Genomic DNA, 12,097 nt, shown 5'->3' on the forward strand with positions numbered 1-12,097 from the left:
ACACAAAATTAGAATTTAATGTAAAAAACTTTTAGTGACGATTTTCTGGGCTTTTGTGGCAACTGTTATCGCCGCTAAAGGTCAAGTTCTTTTGTAGTGAATCCTAGTTGGCAACGCTTAGGTGGAGGGATTAGTCCCATGTGGCTTGCCACGTCACTAATAATTTGGGGTGTCAACTCTTGAGGGCATTTGTGGTCTCTTAGAATAACAGCATGGGCATTTTTTAGTCCAAAATGTAACAAAAGGTATAAGTGGTCTATTTCACATAATTCAGGGCAATTTTGACCCTTTTCCGTTATTTACCTTATACTCATCTTTTTTCTTCTCTATTTTCTTATTTTTATTCTCAATATTGAACTCTCTCCTAAAAAAATGATTTATTGTTGCTTACAAGTTAAAAAAGAACAAAATTTGCTTTTGAGTGTCTTCTTCAAAATCTTAAGAAGTGCAACAAGCAATCATTATATTGAAGGAACGCAACACTATTTCAATATTGTTATATCAACTTATCAAATTCGTGAGCCAGATTTTATTATTCTAACTTTATTTTATAATTTTTGTTGAAATTTTGTTATTGTTGATATTCTTAGTTAGTAAGTATATATATTCTCGTTATAGTTATTATTAAGAAAAATAATACAAGTAGAAGATAATGATTTAATGGAAATACTCAATCAAATAAAAAGGCTTGATTCTTTTCCTAATGCATATATTGCTTATAGAATAATGTTAACAATTCCTGTAACTATTTCCTCGATCGAAAGAAGTTTTTCGAAACTAAAATTGATAAAATCTTATCTAAGATCAACAATGTGAGATTGAATGCATTAGCTATATTATCAATTGAAAAAGAATTTACTAAAACAAATCGATTAGAAAACAGTAATTAATGACTTCAAATCTAAAAAGGCTAGAAAAATAGATTTTTAATAAATATATAGATGATTTTCTTTTTAATTGAAAAAAAAAATAATTAAAAAAATATTAGGGCCCCTCTTTAATGTTTGACTTTAGGCCCCCAATCTTGTTGAGTCGGCCCTGGTAATAGGCCCTTCCCAAAGTTTGAGATTATTACATTAATTTCGATCAACGTTAAAATATTTTTCAGACTCTTTTCTCTTTAATTATACAAAATTTAGCGACAGATAATAAAATGGAGCATCTTAGATTGTTGTTTCTTGTTATTATTTATTATGTATGTATGTATATAAATATTACAAAATCAGAGTTGATTACTTCCCTCTGTCTTATTTGGCATTGATATAAAATAAAATACTTGTATGGGAATATAACAATTCAATTAATTCCTCCAAGCGTTTATATTCTTCTGTCTCCTTTTGGTATGAGAAGAAAACAAAATGTGTTCTATTCTTATTATACTCACTAAAATGATTCCTTCCCATTGAAGTCAATGTGTGTGTGTTAGAAGCAAAATAGATCTTAAAGAAGGTCTTTTTTTTAATTTTTATATATATTGAAATTAAAATCTTTATTAACTGCAAACAAACATGGAGATGTCACAATGTAGGGATCATTGAATTAGTTATATCCCGAGCTTTTAAATTATTTATTATTTCGCCACAACTTAGAAATCCAGCAAATGATGACACTTCTTCTCGAGGACACTAGTCTATGAAGTGAGTTGAGAGCCATGAGGTCTGAGGCTCAAGAACCTGCAAATCAAGTTAGAATATCTTCTTGATATCTTCATAACCAAGTTATCACAACCTTCATTCATATATAAACGCCAAAGATAGTGAAGAACCTAATATTTGTTTCCTCATAAAACCATCTCTTACTCCGAACAAAAAGTATTCTATGAAATTCATAACAAGAAAGTACTCTAGGAAATTAGTAATTTACATGATGTACGTAAGTCCTAATAAACAAAAAATTTAGAAAGCTAGTTAGAGAAACAGGGGTGACTAAACTAAATGAAGATTAAAAAAAAATAGGTAGGCATATCATACTTAAGCTGCATATATACTGTGTTAACTTCAATCTCAACAACTCATTCAGAATCTGTTGCATGCATGCGTCTAGCTCGGACTATTAATAAGTGTAGGGAGGAAATAACACATATACGATTAAGAACAGAACTTACTGACTCTAAATTTTGGATTTGTCACTGATTCAACACATATATATATATACCAAGAGTGCTCCTATAAAGACAAGTCCTAAGTTTGTTCTGCTTCCAAGCCAGCTTATTTAAATCCAAAAAGACTACGAGGATCCATGGCTAAATCAACGACCGATTTGAGCTCATCCCAGTTTCCATGACTAAACAAATACTCCTGATCTTCAGCACTTGTGTTCCAAAAGATTGAATTTGATGATGTGAATGGCGATTCAGGCATGGTCGTAATTAGTTGGCTATTATTGTAGTAACTGTTTCTTTGATCAACTTGATAGTTTAAATTTCCTCCAGATGATGCATTTGTAATGTTCTTTTGTGGAAATGCCATCTTTTTGAAATTGATGACATTATTGGAGTGATCATCACTGATTTCGGATTGAACACTGCATGCCTTAGAACTTGTGTCACCGAAACTTTGTTTAACAACGGGCTGCTGCTGCTTCCAATCTGGTGTGAATCTTTTGTAATTGGAAATCCTCTTGAATATTCTGCAGAGAGTCCAAACTTCCTGCAATTTTATGAATTTTGTAAGTGTTAATGATATTCGATATACAAGAAGAGAACTAAAAAGAAGCTTTGGCTAATTAGGTGATCCAATATCAATCTGCCTCTAAGCATAATAAGTCATGAGTTCCTTGAAAAAAGGAACAGGAATGTGGCTAAGTTTGAAGTGATTGAGCACCTCCACCGACCGATAGGTTGAGGGTCTGAGTCATGTTGTTAAAGGTCATTCAGAAACAACCTCTCTAGCTACCCCACAAAGGTAAGGGTAAGATCTGTGTGTATCTTGTCCTCCCCCTGACCCCACTTGTGGTATTACACTGCGTATGTTGTTGTTGTATATTATATGCCAGAATACTCGGAGATGAAGTAATCCAAAATTTCATGTTGTACCAAACATGAAGAAGAGATCATCCTGCATCTTTTTTGTAAAAGTTAGATTACAGAACAGGTCTGGTAGAACACATCATTAATGAGATTATTGAACTCTCAGGCAACGATATTTTCAAGTTCGTTCATACCTATATAAAGGGTAATATGATAGAGATCAACTAGCTAATAATCAGTGTAGTCTCACATAGTGAGGTCTGGGGAGGATAGTATATACACAGACCTTACCTCTATCTCATATGTGACTGTTTCTAATAGACCCCCGACTCAAAACAACAGGTAGAAACATAACAGTACTACAACAAGATAATACTACAAACAAACTACACGAAATAATAGATAGTCACAGAAATCAAAGAACAAGAAACTACAAGAGTAGTCCATCGAAAAACTTACAGCTTCAGGAGCAATGTTCTTGGGATTAGGGAGCTGTCCATTTGAAGTATTCGTCTTCCAAATAGGTGGGAGACGAAACTCATGCATCATCCAATCAGTTTTAGTACCTTTTCCAGCACTTCCCCTATAATATACTAATGATTTCTTGAGGCCAATGCACTCGTTGCTTTGTGAATAAACAGGCTTGTCAATTCCTGTTGCTTTCCAAAAACCAGATCCTGTTACTCTATTTGGTCTTACACTATTTTTGTACTTTCTTCCTCTCATGCTGAAGAAATACCATTCTTTGTTATCACCTACTCTGCACATCACTTCTTCATACAAATGAATTTCAACCAAAAGTTAGAAAGAAAAAAAAAAACAACAACCAACAATTAGCTTACAAACATATATCTCAAATGAAAAATATGTACAACTTCAAACATTTACATCGTGCTCTCGACTTCATATATAGTTACATTTATATATGCAAAAAAGTTGTGATATAACACAAGGTCTTTCAAAGTGTTGGAAATGCATTTGATTGATTAGTTATCCGTGAATCTAGAAAAAAGGGTTGAGGAATGGAACAAATGTATAACAAGATTTCTAGGAATTGTTGATTGATGCTGAGCTTACTATTGTGCAAAGTCTAATCTCATTGGTTAATTAAATTCAACAGGTTATCGCTCTCAAGGAGTGCAGATTTATAATAGGCATACATAAATTATTGTATGTCACTCTAAATATTCTATCTTAGTCTTGCTCAATTTAAACCCTTTAGACTTCAAGGTTTGTCTCTAAACCTTCAACCTATCATTAACTATATCGCTTGTCTCATCGATCAATACTATGTTATCTACAAAGAGTATACACCATGACAACTCTCTTTCGATATGTCACGTGAATAAATTATCACCAAGGTAAATAAAAATAGACTAAGAGTCAATCCTTGACATAGCCCTCATCATGACTACAAAGTTATCCGATTCTCTTCTCACTATCCTCACTTGGATTTTGACTTCATCATACTTATATTTAATGACCATAATGTAAATTGTAAGCAACAAGTATACCTTTAGCCTTCAAACACCTTCAGGAAAAACCTATGTGGACTTTATTGTAACCTTTTTCTAGGTCAATGAACACCATATGTAAATCTCTCTTCCTCTCGATCTACACTACTCCATTTACCTTCTAACGAGATGTATGACTTTTGTAGTCGAATGCCCTAGTATGACTTCAAATTGGTTTTTGGTGATAAAAACACACACATTCATCCTCATCTCTATCATCCTCTCCTAAACATTCATAGTGTTACTTTGCAGCTTGATACCTCTATAGTTGTTGTAATTCCAAATATCACATTTGTTCTTGTACAATGAAATCATTATACTCTACATCAATTCTTTGGGCATTTATAACGTTCAAAATTTCACCGGAATCTCATTAGTCTAGTCTCCCTCCCCCTTCTCATGCATATCTTACGAATAACCTCCTCATGTCCCTATAATATCCAGAATTTCAACGACTTTTGGAGTGTTGAAAATCACCCAACACAATATTCTTGCCACCCCTTCATTCGAGAGTTTATGAAAATATGTATGTCATCTTTATCTCATGTGTGTCTCTTCCACCAATACTTTTCCTTCCTCATCTTTAATGCACTTCACTTAGTTCATATCACTGATCATCTTCTTACTTTTCCAAGATATTGATCTGATTATTATTGATAGTTATATGGAGTTATGTATAAAATTTACGCGATTTTCTTGGTTTTTCATGTGTATTAGTCTATTAAAAATAAAATTTCATCGTTTATGTTTTGTAAGTATAAATTTCATCGATTTCATATTCTCTTACATGAATGACATATTATGTTTAACTTATAGTTAAATATTTTATGTGTCTCATATTATTTGTTCGCGTTATTAAAAATAATTGTCTGAAATTACTTATCAATTCATAAAATTAAGATAAAATTGATTTATATTTTTCATTTTATCCTTAAAATTATTATTTTTTGAAAGCTTAAACATTGTATATGGCTCCAAAAGAAATTCTTCATTATTAATTTTGATATAAATTGATAAAAACACAATAAATAGAATTATTAAAAGAATAAATTAATAAAAAAAAATTTAGTTCACAATTTCTTTTAAAAATGTATAAAATGAAAAATAAACAAGTAATATGAGACAGAAGTTAGATCGAACATGCATTTCTTTATCTACCACGTATTATGTGGACAAAGATATCGTCGCCGTTGCTTCTGATACACTCAAGCAAATTATTATTAATTATATATAAGAGTAATATTGTTTTTTTTTTATTATTATTATAATATTATAGATACTATATATTATATTAGTCAAAACAAAAATTCGTGCTGTCTTGTTTGAATTAGCTAATAATGAAAACTTGGTCAACGACGACAGTGGCAAAGTCACTTTCTAATTATCTTTTTTTATGAATTATTCTTATGATTCCTACAACTTTGGGGCCAACCCCTTGGTCTATAATTGTTGCATGAAAAGGTCAAACAAATATATATACACATCCTCATCAACTATTTTTTTGAAAAGAATAATGTGTTATTATATTAAAATTATATAATTTTACATTTCTTATCCTATCCTAATTAATGACATTATTTTATAATTACAAATCATCACCTACTTATTAAAGCCGCAAGTCCTAAGAAGAAAAATTCTTTTTAAAATTTCAGATATAGTCAAAACACATTCACATAATTAGAAGAAATACAGAGAGACTAAATATATAAATATTTTTTAAATTTTATATTACTTGTTTCAACTAGCGATTAGATACTTTCATCGATTCCTTTCATTCATGTCACATAATTTCATAATTGAGAAATATAGTAGGATGAGCTAGAGCCGTAGAGGAATGTTTTGTCCAAAGAATTTGGCTTATCACTAAATATGTACATAATTAATAATTTTATTTTTAAATATTTGTAGCTAAATAAAAATAGCAATATATTTTTATTTAATTATAAAATTTATCTATCACTAATTTATGTATTTATTAGTAGTGGAAACGGATAAGCTAGCACAATTTCTTAGTCTTCTTGACCTTTAATTCTAATCATCTTTAAGCTGGTTACGGACCTAAAACAAATTTGCTAAGTATTTTATTAATCTCTTTCAATGAAACCAAGAAAAAAACATAATCAAGAAAAAGGTAACATAAAGTAACTTATAAGTATAAAATCTGAACAAAATTTTTTGAATTCACGTGAACGGTAGATTCGCCATTATATTTGAACATAGATTTGTGCAAAATGTTAACATAAATTAACTTGTATATAGGGGTGTACATGACCGGATTGGTTCGGGTTTTTCAAATATCAAACCAAACCATTTGTGTCAGATTTTTAAATCTATAAACCAAACCAACAAAACTCGGGTTTTTCAACCTCGGGTTTTTTCAGATTTTTTCGGGTTTTTCCAGTAAAATATTTAAACAAACATATAATTTACTTGTACTTCAAATATTTCTTTAGTCCTACCAAAATACAAATATCTAAGGTGTTTCTTAAGAAAATAACACAAAATATGATATGAGTAATGACACTAAAATATCCAACAAAAAAATAATAATAATGAAATCACGTAAAACAAATATTGCAAATTAACAAGTCATAATGAAAATGATCATAATTTAAAAGTACTAAATCATGCTAAAATAAGTTTAATAAGTATTAGTTACATGACTAAATATTAAAGGATATTAAAATTAGATTATGTATTTGAATTGTCTAAACCAATGTAAAACCAAAGAACAAATATTCAATATTATTGTCATTCTTAGTGTTGAATTGATTTTCATTTTACATTAGTATTAATTTGATTTTGATTTAAGCTTTATTATAATTACCAACATATGTGGACTATAATCTTTATTGAACCATTCAGAATTCTAAGTTTCAAACTTGAAATAATATATTAAAAGATAAAAACTATGAAAAGTATAAGAAATATTTAAAAATTATATCAAAGTAAATATTTTTATGTATAAAATAAAATTTTAAAATTATATATATAATGTCGGGTTGGTTTTTTTTATTTAAAATCAAACCAACCCAAATATAGTCGGGTTTTTTTTTTCAATACCAAACCAAGTCAAACCAATCACTAGTCGGATTTTTTTTCTCGGTTTGCGGTTTGATTCGGTTTTCGGTTCGGTTTTGTACACCCCTACTTGTATATATAAGTTCTGAATAAAAATTATTGAATTCATGTGAATCATAGATTACTGAATGGTTTGGCCAATTTGAACATAGATCTGTGCAAAAAGATAACACAAAACAACTTGTATATATAGAATTTGAGCAAAAACTATGAATTCACGAGAGTTTAAGTATATTAAGTAGATTGACCAATTTATTTGAACATAGCAAAAAGATAACATAAAATAACTTCTATATAGAATCTAAGCAAAAACTGTGAATTCACGTGAGTTGTAGATACTAAGTAGATAAACCAATATATTTGAACATAGACTTGTGTAAAAAGATAACAAAAAACAACTTGTATATATACGATCCGAACAAAATCTATGAATCCACATAAATCATAATTACCAATTAGATCCACCTTTTGACATAGAATTGTGAAAAATAGAACATAAAATTACCATATACGACCTGAATAAAAACTACTATAAATTAACATGAACCATAAATTACAAGTAAGTCGATCCACCTTTGAACACAAACTCATGATAAATGGAACATAAAATTAGTCAATTGTATATATACTCACTTGGAAGATCCCAAGGATCATGTTTGTAAATATCAACCTCTTTGATTAGATCAAGTTTGATCTTTTTATTTTCCACTTTGCGTTTAAGATAAAACCCTACAAGCTCTTCATCTGTGGGATGAAATCGAAATCCTGGAAGCAACAAATCATTTTCTTCATCATCATCACTATTTTTATCTTACTTTCACATACTACAGTACTTTCCATTTTTTCTACTCTTTTTTCACTCATTTTTTAAAATTAATCATATGAGCTAGTGCATGGATATTTTATAGAGTTTTTGTTAGTCAATAAGCCAAAGAAGAAAATAAAATATAATAATAAATAAGAGAAAGACAAATTATATAGTATTTAATGAGAAAGGTCTAGAGATTGTAGTTGCTTTGGTCAAAGACCACCGAACTTAATTTGCCTATTTTAATTTGTTGATTATTCAAAAATGACTAGAAGAAATATACTTTATTCTGTCCATTTATTTTATGTGAACGAATTTTTATTTTATTTTTTTGAATTTGGTGGTCTTAATATGCTTCAAGTATTTCTATGATTGTATCATCATGTCACATTTAGATTGAAAGGGATAGTTTATAATTTGATTATTTCTAAATATTCATATATGTTACTCTCTTCATCACATATTAATTGTTAAGATTATTAAAAATATTTGTTATATTACAAAAATAGAGATGAAAATTAATTAATTCTTCCTATTTTTTCTTTGATATAATTAAGTGCTCTGAAATTAATCAATATTGATTATATTGTATAAATTTGAAGAGTTCAAACAAGTAATCATTAGTTGATATGGCAATTGTTCAAATATCAATAAGATGAGCTTAGTCTTTGTTTTTAAATAAAATACATATTTATTAAGGAGCAACAAAAATAAATTAGTAAAAAGAAATATCTTTTATTTATAAATTCTTAAAAAATATGTAAAAAAATATGACAACTAATATCAGACTGAGACTGAAAGAGTATTCTTTTTAAGTTCTAACATACCTATAAAAGAAAAGTGCGTAAGGAATACTTGGTAAAAGGTTGGAGTCATTTATGAGTTAGGTGCGCAATTGGAAGGTCTAAGATTTAAATTCTACTTATACCAAAGTTTGATATTTTTCCAATTAAATACTATTATTATTTAACTGTGTGTGATATTTTTCCAATGAAATACAATTATCTTTTAAGTGTGTATGATATTATTATCATGTCACTGTCCATTGTCCCGCATACAATTTGCAAATTCTAATTGAGTAATTATGTATTTCCTCATTTTCAAAATACTTGTCTTCTTCCCTTTGGAACGTTGCAAATATTTTCCACCTCACTTAATCAATTAAGTATAAACACATTTTAACGCTATAATATAAAAGTTTCTTTTTTTTTTCTCATTCGGTGTCTGGTTGAGCCTGACTAAATTCTGGTTCTTGCTGGAAAGTTTCAAATCTTTCTATTTATGATCATGTCCTTGGTAACCTATAGATATGACATGTATTGTCTAATCATTTCTCCCTTATACTTGTTCGGTCTACCTCTCCTTATACCAAGTGTAGACAACCTCTCATATCTTCACATATCTGAACCATCTCGGTCTCGCTTTGCTCCTCTTATTTCACACACACCTTGTTCAAGATATATATCTTCGTTACTAATCTTATCTCTTCTTGTATACCATACATTCATCTTAACATCCTTTTTGTGCTACTATCATCTTATAGACGTGTGAGTTCTTAACCGGCCAACACCACTCCCCATTGAACATAGTTGATTTAACCACCATTTTAATTTATATATAAAACTTATATTTTAGTCTTGGTGGAACATTCTTATCACACAAGACACAAATATAAGCTTCTTTTAATAGACTCCACTTCAATTCAAAGTGTAATATCCTCGTCAATCTTACCAATTGCTTGATTTATTGACTCCGGATACTTGAAACTTCATCGTTTGGAGATGACTTGTGTATAAATTTTCACTTCCACATCGTCCATGTTAGTCGCGTCATTGAACTTGTACTCCAAGTATTCTATCTTAGTCTTTCTCAACCTAAATTCTTAAGACTTTAGGTTTGTCTCCAAATCTCCAGCTTAATATTTACTCTAGTATTGTCTTTTCAATCCCCTAATTAAATAGAAATGTTTTAAGAGTTGTTCCATGGTGCAAGTTCATTACGACTGGACAATGCTTTGAATATTCTCCCTCTATCCCCACTTGAGTCTTGGCTCCATAATAGATATCCTTAATCGCTCTAATAGTAGATAGAAATACATCTATAGCCTCCAAACATCTTTATGAAATACCCCTAGGAACTTTGTCATAAATTTTTCTAGGTCAATAAACACAATATATAAATCTCCTTATGAGATGTGTACATTATATAGTTGAACGTTCTTACATGAATTCAAAATGGTCTCAACAATAGACATAACGATATTCATCCTCACTTAATCAACCACATTCTCCCAAACTTTCATAATTTGAATTAGCAGTTTGATATTCCTATAGTTATTACAATTTTGAATATCGCCCTTATTATACAATTAGATAAATATTGTACTCTACCTCCTTTTTCGAATTTAATTTAATTTGGATTTACAACTTTTAGATTTACTTTAACGTTTTCTATGTGTTCACTTTTCTTGTACCATGTATCTTAAAAGTTTTATGTTCTACAATTTTTATTGTATTATATTAAATTAACACATGTATTTGCCAAATAATGCAAATAATAACGATAATTTTGATTATATAATAAGTTTTTAATACTTTCCAAAAAAATTAGAAATAAAAATAAATTTTGAATAAAATATAATGGGGGATAATTTTAAAACAAAATTAAAACACATGGATAAATCTAGATCTTTTTTTTATGAAATATTATGATTTGTGAAATTTATCGTGTTAACATTTTGATCGAGCTGATAACTCCATGTTTTATGTCGATTAATTTTGCTTGAATTAAGAACATTTATAAGATGATGCTAATAATAAGAATATTAGTGATTCAAAAATATAGTGGAGTGTAATTTTATTTTATTTTTCCAATAGAAGATGATATATTTGGACATTCTAAGTGTATAAGTATATTCATGTTTGTCATATTGCTTCATTCAAAATGATACTGTAGATCCACCTAAGTTAAATATCTAAAAAAAAATCATACTCAATTTCTCTTTTTAAGATCGTGCTATATAGAAGTGTACAATATTAATAAGTTGAGAGGGAAGCAACAAAGATTGTGATAGAGTGGTAAGTACTCTTTCATTCTTAATTCTTGCAGATTGCAGTTGAGTTGTCGTCATTGATTTGGAGTCGTGTGGAGAAGCTTGGAGTTTCGGAGATTAGGGGGGCATCTGGAGCTACCTGTTTCCGTCTATTTTGGCTAGGCTTAATCTTTATTTTGTATTCAGAGACAGTTTGTACTTGTCTTGTATTTGTAAAAGACTTGTACTCCTCTTTTGGATTAGATGCCCAACTACTAAACTGATACCGGGTCTTGGGATGGTTCCTCTATTGTTTTTATTAATTATCCTTTTTCTACTTTATTCTAAGCTCTTGTTTCTTGTTGTTGACTTCCGCTTGGTAGTATGTTGCTTATGGCTCCGAGCTAAGGATTAATTAGGCTTACCTACTAGTGTATTGTAGTAGGTGTGAGCGGATGGGGCGGGCAAGGAGAGCGGCATTGTTGTAGGTTCGATTCATCAATGTCGGTATCTCAATCACAGATTGATGTTGTCCTATCATGATCTGAAAAATTGGGTCGTGACAGTTGGTCTCGAGTTTGAGACCTCCTGGGTACGGGATCACCTTTGTTAGGGAGCATTTTAACCTCCCCCCCCCCAAAACCCCCAAATATGGAATTTTCCGATGTGAATCTAAATTTAGTCGTACTCCAATA

The 12,097-nt window shown here is 29.8% G+C and overlaps 1 protein-coding gene across 1 annotated transcript; it reads right to left on the reverse strand.

The window, feature by feature from the left end:
* Nucleotides 1–2,175: 2,175 nt before the first annotated feature.
* LOC125835519 (transcription factor JUNGBRUNNEN 1-like) lies at nt 2,176–8,427 on the reverse strand. The gene is given in 4 exon segments (XM_049514651.1): nt 2,176–2,648; nt 3,428–3,741; nt 8,197–8,373; nt 8,376–8,427. Coding segments are annotated over 4 exon segments (984 nt in total). The 3' UTR covers nt 2,176–2,207.
* Between the last annotated feature and the right edge of the window lie 3,670 nt (nt 8,428–12,097).

This window comes from Solanum verrucosum, unplaced genomic scaffold (genome assembly GCF_900185275.1).
Source record: "Solanum verrucosum unplaced genomic scaffold, falcon-dt-bn FXZP01000040.1, whole genome shotgun sequence".
Taxonomy (NCBI): Eukaryota; Viridiplantae; Streptophyta; class Magnoliopsida; order Solanales; family Solanaceae; genus Solanum; species Solanum verrucosum.